Below are 14,642 nucleotides of genomic sequence, written 5' to 3'. Positions count from 1 at the left end.
CCCCATGTGATTTTTCCCTAGCCATGTCTTTTGTGGAACAATTTTTAGCATTTGGGGTGGATTTTATGGATTACGTCACTTTTACTTGTTTCTCCATTGTCTACTTTTTGTTTCTACCAAAGTTAGAGATCAAAGTACACATCTCACGTATATTATGTTTGCTGGAAATTTATCCTTTTCTTAAGGATGATCATACTCTAATTCTCAGAACTGCTTGGGAAGTTTGCCAAAACTGTGCTTCTGTCTATTGTCCAGAGTTTGGTTTTCCAGGTTGTTGGTGGGTTTTTGACAGGGAGAGGGGAGGAAAAGGGGGAGGAGAGCCCTTTCAGGGGGCAGCATTCAGAGCATATATCTCTTTGTAGGCAATTGTCAGGTCAGGAGCTAAAATGCTTCCATTACTCATGAGCTGGCACACATTCCCTAGGCTCAGAAATGCTTGAATTTTTGCCAACACATTCAGCATATCCCAAGTTCTGATCCTTTGAAAAGTAATTCATATATCACAATGTTAGAATGCTTTCCATGATGTCATCAGAAAAATGCTATCACATGGAAGGACCAGAGAAGAGTATTTTGCTGGCCTCATTAATCTCAATGTGCTGAAATGGAGAGATTATACTGTGACCTCTGTCCCCATCCAGTGGTCTATGTTAACTAGCTTAATGTTGTTTACATCAAGGAAGAAAAGCACAGTGAAACAAATTCTTATGTCTGAAAGTAGTTCTTGTTCAGTCAGCAGTCCATAAGCATGAAACGGTAAATGTTTGAACATGTTTTTTCTTTCAAAGTATACTTGCTGCATTCTCTTTTCCCGTACTCTAAAGGGCAGCAACATGAACAATGTTGGTCACTTTTTTCTTTTTAATTTTTATAAATATGCTAATAACCTCAAGCTAAATGTTAATGTGGGTCACTCTTTGATAAGGATAACAATTAACTGGTAAGACTGCTTGGTTGTTTTCAGAGAGAGAACGTTTTTGAGCCCAGCTTGGAATGGATCCCATTTTGAGAGGTTAATGAGAAGGTTACTGATCCTTTGTGTCTTATGTCTAATAGTTTTTTAAAAAAAACCCAGTTTTATTTCCAATAGATGTAAGCTACATTCTGTGTTTTAATACTTTCTCTGTGTAGCAACTAAATTAGATCCCGAGGAATGCAGGAAAATATGATGAAGTATCTAAACAGGTTATATCTATTATACTCTAAAAATTTGTTCTCATCTTTTTCTGTTTATTATTGACTTTATTTGATAAAGTTATTTATACAGGAAACACTCTAAGCATACATATTTCCCAGATGTTGTTTGGCCAGCTTGATAGCTCTAGATGTACTGAAGCACACTGGGCTGAAGGCATGAAGATTACAAATTAGGAAGGCAGGAATCGGTTACCGAAACAGTAGTGCACAAAGAATTGGAAACATCCATCCCAGAACTAAGATGGGAGGAGAAATTCTTAAAGCAGAGTGAAACAAATAATGCTACTACCACCCAGGCACCTCTGTGGCAAGGAATGTAGGGGGAAAGGAAAGCAGTGTTCTCCCTCATCTGTTACTATCTCATTACATGTTTATTTCTGACAAAAACTGTGTTGGGTTTAGGGCTCTTTGTCTGTAATTCTCAATTTTTCAGAGGAAAAGGACTTGAGATATTATTTGCAAGGAGAAAAATGAGTTTTAAAAATCAAAACACGTTTCTTTTATTAAAAATCAGAAATCCAAATACTTTAATCACCTCTATTACCCGTCTTCAATATCAGAAAAAAACCTCCCAAATGACATTTGAGCCACAGAAAACATTACAGCACAGAAAGACAATACAAAAGTGTTCCTTTCAGAACACTGGACCAGATCAAGTGCAGACACTAATGAATGAAAATTATTGCCATATACCATAATTTTTATATCTTATATAGCAGTATCTACTCCTTTCACAGCACGGTTTAGCCCAGCCCAGCCCACCACCATAGCATCTGGCTCATGGGCAGTCTTATCTTTAGGCCTTTTCTTGCAAAAAGTGGTGCTTTTGCTTAAGTAGCAGCCAAGCCCACTGATTGTGATTTATTGTGTGGTATTTAATTTTTAAAGTGACTTTAATCCTTAAATTCTTTGGGAGATGAAGTCCTGAGTGACACTGGAAAACTCTTCAACCAATGTGAATTAGTCCTTCAAAACAAGTCTAGAATTATTTTGGAGGAGACATGGAAATTTTTTGCTGAGAATAAGTAGGCTGACTTCTGTTAATCATAGCAAGAACAAACTCTCTTTACTGTGTAGCTGCTTCTACTTAAAGGTTTTCAGCTGTATAATTATTACATTTACAGAAATAATTTTGGTTGCTTTTCTCAGTTTGTCTGTGCCACGCTTGCATTTTGATATCTTACGGAATCTTGGCCCTGAATTCATAAATGCATGTGTGTTTAATTATTACAAATGAACATACTTTTATAGCATTCTAAAGTACCAAGTGATTCCATGCTTGCATGTGGAACGTTTTGTACATGAAGCTGCTAGTGTGTGAACCCAAACTGGCTGCTAGCAGATCATAGAGTCATTTAGGTTGGAAAGGACCTTTAAGATCATCAAGAGCTAAAAATGCATGAAATCTTTAATTGTATTCTTAAATTGACAGGAGAAGTATGTTGCCCTAACGAAGAGCAAAACAGAGTTTCAGTTGGAATTGGCGACTCTTGCTGCCAGGGAATTCCTTTCTCCACATCAGGCGATCAAATCTGCTGTGGTGGATCCCTCCACGACAGTTTCAATCAGCAGTGCTGTGGTGGAGAAGTCATAAGCGCAGACTTAATCTGTTGTGGTGATGAAGAAGAAGGGACTGCACACAGACCTCTCACAGGTAAAGGATAAGTTTTCAAAAAAAAAAGTGTCTTCATCTTTTTAAATCTCGTGGGATACTAACCATTCGACAGCGACACATTCAGCTTTAAGGTGTGTATGCCAATTTGTTAAAATGATGTTGCACTTTACTCACCTGTTCTGATAGACTGCAGAATGGTGAGCTTTCAATAACCCTTCTTTTTACCTTTGCCCCAAAGCTGCGGAGATAGGAGACAACAGAAAATTCAAAAGGAGTGCATGATCCTTTATTATACCAGTCAGGAAACAGGACTGCTCCCCTTTCAATGAGTAGAGCGGAGGTTAGACTTGGCCACCTTGTGCTCCCATGCATCCCAGTGCAGGGATTTTCCATTTGCTGTGGGGATGTGGGGTTAGTCACCTAGAAATTGAAGATTATGCTGCTATCTGCTTGGTGGTCTACGTCCTTCACTTGTGCATCTACACAGGGGTAAACCTGCTGCAGTTTAAAATTAACAAAACTCAATCCCCAGCACTAGTCACTTGTTCATCTGGCGTATCCCATCGATCCTTTGCACCCCATAGGAAATTACTCCACCACTCAGAGGTACAACCGGAACCCTACTTCCTCGTAAAGCATTCTGTGACTAGCTGCTGGCAGAGATTGGAGGTGTTATTACAAACCCTATTCAGGTATTTTCATGTGTCTTTTCTTTCCACAGTTATTAGACAAATTATATACCATCAGCCTTAGGCTTTCCCAGCCTCACAAAAAGACTTCAGAAACAATTGCAGTCTCAAAGGGGAGCCTGGTTTCAAAACACAGAAATAATGAAGGTTTAGTACCCAGTTCTGCTTGGTGTACAGAGATGAGTGATGCAGTGCTTTCACCATATGTGTGCCAGTTTTGAGCCTCTAGTTGTGCAACTAAGGACCTTAATATATAACTCAGAATGCAGACCTGAAGGCTGAACTCCTCCTTCCCAACAAAATGAGCTCTATCTTCAGTTTATTTTTCGTATTCACTGGATCCCTCAGCCACTGTGGTACTAGGAGTACCCTATGTCTGCGTTGACTGTCAGGAAGGGCTAAGCAGAAGAGACATTGCAATGCTTTCTGTGGTTTCTGTGCTGTCCTGCCCTTCCAGTGGTGAGTCATAGCGTGTATGCTGTGAACAGCACCGCTTGCAGGATTTTAGCTCCCCCTCACCGTGATCACTAATTGTGCCTGATCTACAGCATCTATGCAGGGCTCACAACACCAGCTCTGAAAAAGGCCCTCTTGCATAGCCGTGCATTGTGTGGCTCCTACAAGACGGGGCTGGCTCATAAAACATCTCTTTATGTACTTTATTACTTAAACTCTTTTATTTGCCTGCAGGAGCCCTTTAACAAAATCACATTGAATTGACTTTCTCACACCAAATCAAATCTCCCTGGTCCCAGTTCAGTTGTCTTTGTCAATATGTATTTTATAAATGGAGTGAATTAACAGATGCTGTTGGAACAGAACTGCTGGGGTAGCGTTTATGTTTTTACTACTCTCTCTGGGCAGATGAGTTGTGTAGGAGTGTAATACAGGTATCTTGGGATGAAAGTTATGTTCTTCATTTCAGTATATATGTATTCTTAACAGTTTTTTTCCTTAAATATATATATTTAAAAAACCTTTATACCCATCTTTTTAAAATGTGGTTAGCCTATAGCGCTCTATCATTTACACCATTTTTCTTGAGAATGGGTCTGAATGACATTTTTTTGGCTGTTAAAAAAGAAAACAGTGGCTTTTTCATCACTCACAGGTTTTCTGTGAGGACTTTATGCTGCAAGCCAGCATACAGCTGAACACAAATACAGGTTTGAAAGATGAATTAGCACCATAGTTGAAAAGAGAATCATATTCTTTTGCATTAAGCATAGAATAGATTGTGGTTTCTTATCATATCATATACATCATGCTCAATAGGTTTTTGCTTAATTTCTTGGAGTAATTCAGCCTTGCTAAATAATGAAAATGCACAAGCCAGGCACAAGAATCTACCTGTTCCCTATCCCTATTATTATGATTCTAATGGAAAAAATGCTCTCACATAAAAACATAATTTACTTATCATTGGCAAATGGAGACGTAGAATTTTGCAAGAATATGGTAATTGGAAAGCTGATCTCATTGTCTGGAAGGGGAAGAGGTAACATGAGTGGCTTTATGCAAAAGCTGAAATGCTTCTGAAGCTCTGTTTTGTAGTCGGCAATGAATGCTATGGTTTAAAGATATGACAACAATTTAAAGCTTTTGTTTGGGAGTTTTAGTTCCTTGAAAAAAATCAGACAAGAAATACATGACAACGAAAGGTGCAGGTGTTGTGCACAGCCTTACTGTTGCATGACCAGTTTGTAAGCAGCGTGCTTCTGCAGAATCTAGACCCAGGTTCACACTGAATATTGGTTTAAGGGGATGAATCATAGAACCTTTTCATTTGCCATTCTATACCTTTTTCGGAGAGTCTGTCCTACAAAAAGAGCTGTTGTGCCCATCTCACATTAATCTTTTTGTTACTGTTGGTTTTGCTTAATTTCTATTTTCTTTGGTTTTATTTTTCACCCCGTGTTGGCCTTATTTAGTGGGGTGACCATAGAGACATCTACTGGCAAAGCCTGGCAGTGATGCCATTGCACACACGCGTCCTGAGCCCCACTGCTGCAGTGTGATTATCCAAAGTTGACTATTTCTGGCTATAGAGGATAATGTCAGCTAAAACCACTCTTGGATTTTGTCTTTTGAAAAAACAAACCAAACCAACCAACCAACCAACCAAAAAAAAAGCAGAAATAAAGAAAGAAAATACCAAAAGCTAGTAAAATGCCACTATACTGACTTCCCAGACTCATGAAAGATGATGCTTTGTACTGTTGTGGTTCCTGATCTGTAATAGTTGCAATACCCACATGTAAGCCAAGGATTTTTGGAGTAGTTTGCAATGTACACTGGCTCTGTATTTTGTTGATCCTCTATTCTGGCTCCAAAGGCTAAGCCTTTTAATACTCATTTTTCCCTTTTGAAAGCATTGGTTTTGCAGCTTTACTACATTAGTAATTCATCACTCAGCTATGTTTGTAAATTTTTTCAGTTGCTGGGGATGAACATGAAATAATTGTTGACAGAAATCACTGTTAGCAGGAAGTGTCTTTTCCAGCCCATGGATTTTCTTTTTGCTGTAATGCATTATGTGGCTATGAAACATAAATACATAAAGTATGACACACACATTCCAGTTGATTTACAAACAAATAGTTTGTATTTTGGTATTTTGCTGAATTCAGCAAAAGATTATAGGAATTTCTGGACCCTTAAGCAATTGAAGAAAGTGATTTTTAGAAGGCAAATCAATCCATCAATATTACATGGTCCTATTTTGTTTTTCTTGGAGCATATTTAAAATTATACATTTGAGGTGTCAAGGTTCAGGAGTCAAGTGCTACATGTGATAAATTAAGCAAAGGTCAGAGGCTATGCAATGCAGTTTCAGAAGATTGTCTACCTCTGCCTTTGCAGCTCATTCATGCTGAAGTGATGCACTATGGGAATTACTACCAAACTCTGCTCTGCAACATCTGCTCTCCCTAAGTGAGTTAGTGCACGTCAGACATCTTTATGTCAGAATATTGCAGTGATGGATGCAGTCTTCAGAAAATGCTGCATAAAAATCTGGTGTGCCGTTCTGGCCATTAAGTGAAATTACTATTTAAATTAATGGCGCTGTCACAGTTTATCTGTGCAAAGAATGAACGCTGATTAGGGTATTAAGTAATTAGCAATTTATCACACTGGAACAAGGTTGATAATAATTAAAGAAGTAATGGTTTACCAAAGAAACTAGAAAGGGAGTCACTTCTTGTTATGTGAGTGAAATCTTGGCTGAAAAATTTAATTCAGTTAAACAAAGATGAGGTTCGCAGTGAAAGAATATAGCCTTGTTTGTTTCAGTAGAAAAGCAGTTCATTATCAAAATTTTAGTTTGCCTGTCAAAAGTCCCTTGGGGCTGTCTGAGTTGCTTATTAGTATTGAATTGAGTCATTTTCTGCATTAATTCTCTACTTAAAATTGGTAGAATCCTAGAACAATTTGGAAAAAGGGTGTGAACAGGAGGAAATATTTACCTCTTGGAGAGCTGGTGATCACAGTTTGATTGCTGTGAATAGAACCAGCCCTGAAAACGGGTAAAGTATGCAAGTAACGTCATTTGTAGTCATTCTGGTGATTGGAATGAAATGCTCTGAGTGCTTTAGCGGGATCGTACCCTTAAAGAGTAATTTTCAGTATGTATGACTTCCTAAGAGAGATTTGCTGCAATAAATGGCAGTGAGAAAAGTAGCCCCTTCTGCATGTGTTTTAAATGCCTACATACTACAGAAATTATGTCAGGTACAAATTACTTTGTAAGTGTAGAAAGTATATCACAGCCCTGGTTTTGTGTGTATCTTTCTAGATGAATTAGTAATAACATTTATTTCATTGTCAGTTATAAAGGTGTTTGTAGCATTTGGTTCAGAGTTAAAATTTACCCCTTTCTTTAAATGGTGTGAGGCTCAACACGAGTATTTTTCAGTTGCAGAATAATTCGTGTGTATATATGGACAATTACACTGGTTATGATGAGCTTTTAATTTTAAAATAAAATAATTTGAAATAGAAGAAAGACAGTGGAATTAATTTTGGCAGCTTATCAAATCCACTATAGAAATGCATGTTATATTTAGATATTAACTTCCTAAAGAGTAATTCTCTGTGTTAGATGACTGAAGCATCACTGTGGGTATTTGGCAAGTCACCCCTTTAGTTTTACGTACCTAATATGAACCCCCACTTTAAAAACGTAATGTGAAACATTCTGGAATACTAAGATGCAGTTTTGGAAGACTGCCCATGTGAGGGGGCCATGAATGAGACCTGACTGGAGAGTACACGGAGCAGCTTTCTCAATTTCTACATTCTACAGGAAATTTTCATCAACAGTCTGGCTTCGACCTGCTATGCACAGTACCTTGGTATGGTATTTCATAGCAAAGGTTCTTACAAAGTTCAGCAGTGGTGTAGGTTGGTTCTAAGGGATCTCTGTTTATTCCTCTAATTCTTGATTATTTTCAATAGGTCTGGAAGTCAGGACACTTACTTCAGTCACCTCATGTTCGAATTTAATCTCACTTTAGCTAAATCTGGGAAATTCCAGATGCTGGTGGTTTTATGCCAAGCTAGATTGCATTCTGAGCTTTCTCCTTTCTTACCTATTTATTTATTTACTTACATTTCATATTCAGATATTTTTGTTTGTTTGTTCCTTTCAGGGATGTTCTGTTGTGGGCAGGAATACGTGAATGAGTCAGATACCATATGCTGCTCAGGTTCCAGTGGTGAGTCCCTAGCACATGTTAGAAAGAATGACCAAGTGCCAGTAAAATGCTGTGAGACTGAACTTATTCCAAGGAGCGAAGAATGCTGTAATGGAGTTGGATATAATCCTTTGAAATATGTTTGCTCTGACAAGATTTCAGCTGGAATGATGATGAAGGTAATTGATAGAAAATCTCTCGGTAGCTCTGATTTGACGATGGAAAGAGAAATACACTGTTCATAACTATTTTTCTAAAATAGGAATATAAAAACTCTTGTGTGCATTATTCATTTTCACATTACATCCATATTAATACCGAATGAGTTCACCATGATTGATGTTATTGCAATGAATTCTAAAGGAATTAATAATGATTAGCTGCCTCTGTGAAGTGTTGCCCAGCACTTCAGATTAGTACGGTGGCTAAAAGCTGGCATACTAACAAGACTGACATGTATAGCCAGTTCCTGTTCTGTGACCACTGTTCCTGGTGATGTTCCTTAAGTGGAAATTAAAATTAAAGTGGCCAGTTCTGAAGTATAAAAATGCTATTACATTTCAATTTAGGCAGGCAGTGTGACATAGATTCCCCAACTTCCTAAAGAAAATATAAATAAAAATAAAGCAATTGATATTTTCTTGATGGACTTAAACCTCATCCTGCAGAAAACCACTGGTAATCCTGGCATAAATTTCAGCGGTACTAGGATAGGTCCCTGTATAACTTTTAGCAACAATGAGGTTATTATATTTTTAGTGCCTTTTGTGCCTACTGAATTATATAGTTTTAATTTCATTCTGTTTTAATGTAAGAGTAAACCAAGCACCATAAAGGCTAATTCCGTATTTTCTAAGAGTGGCCAGTATCAGCAAGAGATGATGTGGCCAAACTTTCAAAGCTGCAAATTCTTGCAACTCCGGTTGAATTCAATATAAATCTTCAAGAATTAGCATCTTGGTGTTATATGTAAGCTGTAAAAATATTGTCAGCTGTTATTGCGATTTTTGTTTAAGAACATGAACATTTCAGAGGATGGTAATCCTGGTTTTATATACATATATTCTTTTATATAGAAGTATATTTATATTTCAAGAGAGGGAGAAAGTACATGAGAGAGAAAGAGGATTGGATATTGTCCATTCTACAATATGGAAATCATGTAGATATTGTGGAATTGTGGAATCACCAAAGTAAAAACAGACCCCATCCTGCCACATACAGGTGTTCCTGTATCCTTTGCATTCATCTGCTAAGTTAATACAGAAATATTTCTTCCGTCTTCTCCTTTTCATGTCAAGGTTTTCATGTAATTTCATTTTCAGGCTGAATAATTTTCTCCTAGAGAAAACCCAAGTTTTGTGATGAGTCAGCTACAGTTCCTCAATGCATTGTATTGGTTCCTACAAGGCAAAAAATGGCTGTGAATAGGTTAATGAATTCTGGTAGATAACATGCTAGATCTATGCCTTGGGTATAATGTGTAAACAAAGGAAGCACTTTGTATTTCATTTACCTGCGGTAAAAAAGAGATAGCAGTACTAGCTTTCTGTTATGTACAGATTTACTAACATTAAAAGCACTGATATTCTGCGACATATTCTGGAGCTACTTTTTCTGTAAATACAATCCATCTATATCCTACATCCTATATTGATATCTATCACACTGTAATGTTTGTGAAAGTGCCAGGTTTGGGAAATTAAATTCACTGAAGTTCGTAATCAGCTAATAAACTAATTTCAGAGGATGAATTATGGAAGCATTAGGTATAATGTTTGTTTTCCCTTCTAAGGTTTGTAGCCTGATGGACAGAAATATTTGTAGCAAATATTGCAGTACATTTCTTCCTGCAACAACCTATATTTTATGAGAATTATTGCTCTCTAGCTTATGGTTTGGCAAAAATATTATTTCATGAATTTTAATAGAAACTTGTGGAAGTTCAGTGTATATTTCTGTTTCTGTGAATTGTTCTTTATGGGTTAAACCTTACATCTGCGTCAACATTTGCAGAGGTCCTCTTATTGCAGTCAAACTGCTGTTCAGGAGTGATGTGATAGAGGACACGATTTATGTAGCCCATGGATAAGAGCTCTCAGCCTTGAAAGCTGCCAAGGAATTGCGCAGAGCCCTCTGGTGTACTTGGCAAGCTGCGTGGGGCTGGGAATCTGCTACTGATTTGCCCCGGGGTATTGGTCTTTGCCAGAGCAGAATGTTCAAATTCTCAGGTAAAATCCCATTCTCATTTGATTCAAGACTCGTCTGTTTTCAAAACCCCAGCCATCTGGGCTTCCAGTGGTTAAAATTTGTGACTTTTTCATCCAAGGACCCTAACAACAACAAAAAAATATCTGTTTCTTTTAGAAAGGATTATAAAAGCATTAATGATCAAAGACGGCAGACAGGCCAAAGGCTGAAAGGATCTCCCATCGGCTAGAAATACCAATTTATTCAATGTGATTGCCTGATTTGTATGTTGCATAAAGAAAAAGAAATACTAATGGAAGCATTTGTAAAGAAAGGAAGATGTGGTAAAATTATTAAAAATGAATATGTATTCCTTAGGTACAAGAAGAATGCAAGGCGAATGTCCTTTGCCCTTTGTCTATGGTGGCAACAGCACATTGTGGAAAGTGTGACTTTGATCCTAGGGAGAATATCTGTGCATGGATAAAAGGTTCACAGAGTGTTACTGAAAAGGAGATAAAAGAACATGTGTGTCCAGCTGAAGAGGAGACTGTCTACACGGGAAGTCCAAAGCAGTATTCATTTACCGGTAAGGAAAAGTGACATATCAGATTGGTGATTTGCTGATGTATTTGATTCACTCTGGAGAAAAAGATGTCCTGGATGATATCATGTATTCTAATTAAATGTAAAGCAATTGTAGTGAAGTACCATTGTTTAAGAAGTAATCTGTGAATCAAGACCGAATCTTCAAAGAAATGAAATGAGTAGCAAGAAGTTCAGTGAATGCATAAGGCCTAAACTTGCTTTCGCAGAAGTTGATAGAATTATTGATATATCAGAAAATGTCCCAGACTAAAAGAACTTCCGTATCTACTTGTCTTTAAACACAGAAATAGTCCCATAGGCACAGGAAAAAAAACGTAAAACATTATTTTGTATTTTCGTAAGACTGAGATGATCCATACGTAACTTTTTTTTTTTTCTAGACCTGAACCTTGAACCTTTTATCACATATGAGTACAGGGTGGCTGCTTGGAATAGCTATGGAAGAGGCTTCAGTGAAATTAGCAGAGCTATCACTAAGCAAGATGTGCCACAGGGTGTGCGTCCACCAAAATGGGCCAAAGTGGATAATCGGGAAGATATGATACTTCTGAACTGGGAGGAACCACTTCAACCAAATGGTATTCACATATGTTAAAAGAAGAGTATGTTCAATCATTCAACTGACAGTGTTCCAAAAACCAAAACATTTCCTAATTGATCACTGACACTGAAATATAGGTATTCTTAAACTCTGCGAGAAGAATTTTCTCTAGGTCGATATAGTTTTCTTTCCAATTAAAAGTAGTCTAACTTCACAGAAGACAATTTAGTATGTCTCTAAGAAGTGCCCAGAAGCCTCTTTTGAGAACAGTTGTAATAATAAGTGGCAAATTTGATCAGAAAAATCACAGTCATGTTACAAAGTATTTGGGGATTTGGAGGTGGGGGTGGTGATGCTCATGTTTCTTTCAGGAAATCTTGCTTATGATCTTCAAACAGTGAGAAAACTTGGAAGAACTCGCTTAATAAAAATTGAGATCTACTAGAAAGTTGATGTGGAGGCTGAGGAAAGTAGCTGGTAATTGACATTAGCAATTTACGCAGGATGATTGTCTGTTACAGTGGTCACCTGGAGATTTCATGTAATATTTCCCATGTGCAGAGTAGCTTATTATGGTATACCATCACACAGGATTTCTCAGCTAGTAAAAGAGTAAACTTCCTTTCTGCAACAGGTCTTATTATTCACTATATCATTCTCCGAAATGGAATTGAGCATTTTAGAGGAACAGAAATGAGCTTCACAGACACGAGTGGTGTCCGGCCATACCAAGAATATTCCTACCAGCTGCGAGCCTGCACTGTTGCTGGATGCACAGACAGCAGCAAGGTTAGTGAACTGGTCTTTATGGAACTGGTGCCAGAAATTTATCAGCCAGTGTGGTAACATAAAAATGCTTTTGGAAAGGTGTAATTTGAAGACATGTTGATTATTGAGTGAGTAAGTGAAAAACATCAATAATCTTATTTGGATTCAACTACCAGCGGGTGATTATTTGGAACACAAAGGTTGGTACAAGCAAGAGGAAGAAGAAAGCACTATCTCAGTCTTGGCAAAGCTGAAATTGCACTGTAGGAACTGATATTTGTTAAAAAGAAAGCTGTACGTGATAGAATAGAGTAAGGAATATTAAAATGCACTTTCTCTAAGCCTTGAAATTAAATCTTTGCTTCTCACTAGGAGGTCTGTAGCCTCTTCTTCCTTGGTGTTTTAGTTTATCTGCTTTAGCTCTAGTCTATCAATTTGTTCAACAACCTTCTTATTCTGAGCCTCCTTCCACTATATTACCCTTCACTGGCTTTCCATGTCTGCACCTGCTTCAGGCTTTACACTTGCTTTGTGTACAACCTGCCTCTGCTTCAGTTTTAAGCAAACAGAATCGCTTCCCTCCCTTTGCCACTGCTTCATTGTCTTTCGTATTGCTTTGAAGCACAGATGTCTTTTACTAGCACTACTATTTAACCAGCTAGTTTCTATTCTGCAAAGTACCTGCCTTATTCAACATTTGGAAAAACTATTTCTTAAGTGACCTCTTTTTCACAGTAATATCCTTGCCTCTAAGAAAATGAATGTCTAGAACTGCAAGCGTAAGATCTGTGGGGCAGAGGTGGGAAATAATGATTGTGCTTTGTAATTAAAGTATCTGTGGGATTTAAAAGTTGGATTTTTTTTCCAGGGCTTTAACTGTTTTTCTTATTAGCACAAATCTAAGTCAGAACTATAAGAAAAGAAACACAGATGCAGAGGAATGGACATCGGTGCATAGTCCTCTACCTGCACACACAGCTGTGGTCTGGAAGCTACGTAGGCACAGTTGCTGCAACCCTTGGTCTGAGCTAATAAATTCTGCTTATTTCACTGGCCTGTAATTAAGGAGTTTACTGTTGCAAACACTGAAGTCTGCAAGTAGGGACTGATTCCACCAAATGCACTAAGACAATATATTATAGAGGGCACATTTTATATTTACAGCATAATATAAATACTTTATGGTGGTAATAACAGAAAAAGAAAAGTGGTTCTCAAAAAGAAAAAGGTCTGACTCACTTATTAAACCAGTGTAATTTCGAAAGGTCTCTGTAGGAGATGGTAGAGATGTGTCAATAGAAAATTGGCTTTTTCCCTTTTCTTCTTTTTTAGTGGAAAGAGCTTAACAAGTGCAAAGTAATTCTAGCTTTAAAAATCTTTGGTTTCCTTACAAAAATATGGAGTTGCAAATAACTACAATAGAGTTCAGATTGCATGGGATATATGGAGGCTTAGCCCCATGTTTACGGGTGCTTAAAATATATGAAATCAGGCAGTTAAAATGCAGAGACACTGACAAACCATATGGAAGAGAGTTATCAAGAGTTTTCAAGCAATACAGTTTTTGTTGTTTCACCCTGTGTAGCTAAAACATGGTGAACCTGTTGTGATAAATTGTAGACATAGACTTATGTAATGTATTCAAGGTCAGATTTCATTGTGAAAAAGGAGGAAAAAAGTAACTAGTTCTGCAGACCCTTGGTAATGATATGCCAGCACAAACAACATTTTAAAACAAAAGTGACATTCTCATTGATCATGGTATCTAGTGTACTATTACATTAAATTGCTGTTTAATTCATATGTCTTCAGGTAGTTGCAGTCACTGTCCAAGGAGTCCCAGAGAGCGTTCAGCCACCAGAAGTCAGTGCTTTGAACTCAACAGCATTACATTTAAGCTGGATTGCACCCAAGAAACCAAATGGTGTCATCAGAGAGTACCAGATCAGTCAAGTAGGGAAAGGACTTATATACACGGATGCTGGAAGCAGAATGCAGCACACAGTATCAGGTAAGGAGGCAGAGCTCTCTGAGAGGCTAATGTCCTGTCCTTAAGACAGACGACAGTATTAATATATTAAAAATGCTACTTGTCAGTAACTTTTAAATCCCCAGTACTGCACACTTTAGAATGCTTTATCATACTTTACGTATCTTGAATCCACTTTTTTCAATCTCTTATTTCTGGCTGCTGTTTGTTAAAATATTAATAGATTTAATTTCAAAATTTTAAAATAAATCTGTCCAGCTCAATTCAAGATGCAGGCATTGTGGTGTTCTCGAGGTCCCAGATATTCTGTGTAGGCTTGCCATCCCTTCTGTGTATCTGAAAGAAG

At 37.5% G+C, this 14,642-nt stretch overlaps 1 protein-coding gene across 1 annotated transcript in view; it reads left to right on the top strand.

Moving 5' to 3' along the window:
- Positions 1–14,642, top strand: part of USH2A (usherin) — a 390,339-nt gene that overhangs the window by 298,792 nt on the left and 76,905 nt on the right. Inside the window, exons 49-54 of the mRNA XM_055725922.1 lie at positions 2,630–2,851; positions 8,154–8,377; positions 10,767–10,977; positions 11,378–11,575; positions 12,173–12,327; positions 14,119–14,317. Coding sequence (XP_055581897.1) covers positions 2,630–2,851; positions 8,154–8,377; positions 10,767–10,977; positions 11,378–11,575; positions 12,173–12,327; positions 14,119–14,317 — 1,209 coding nt within the window. The remainder of the gene's footprint in view (positions 1–2,629; positions 2,852–8,153; positions 8,378–10,766; positions 10,978–11,377; positions 11,576–12,172; positions 12,328–14,118; positions 14,318–14,642) is intronic.

The sequence above is a fragment of the Falco cherrug genome, chromosome 13 (genome assembly GCF_023634085.1).
Source record: "Falco cherrug isolate bFalChe1 chromosome 13, bFalChe1.pri, whole genome shotgun sequence".
Classification (NCBI taxonomy): domain Eukaryota; kingdom Metazoa; phylum Chordata; class Aves; order Falconiformes; family Falconidae; genus Falco; species Falco cherrug.
This window is presented reverse-complemented; position numbering and strand designations above follow the sequence as displayed.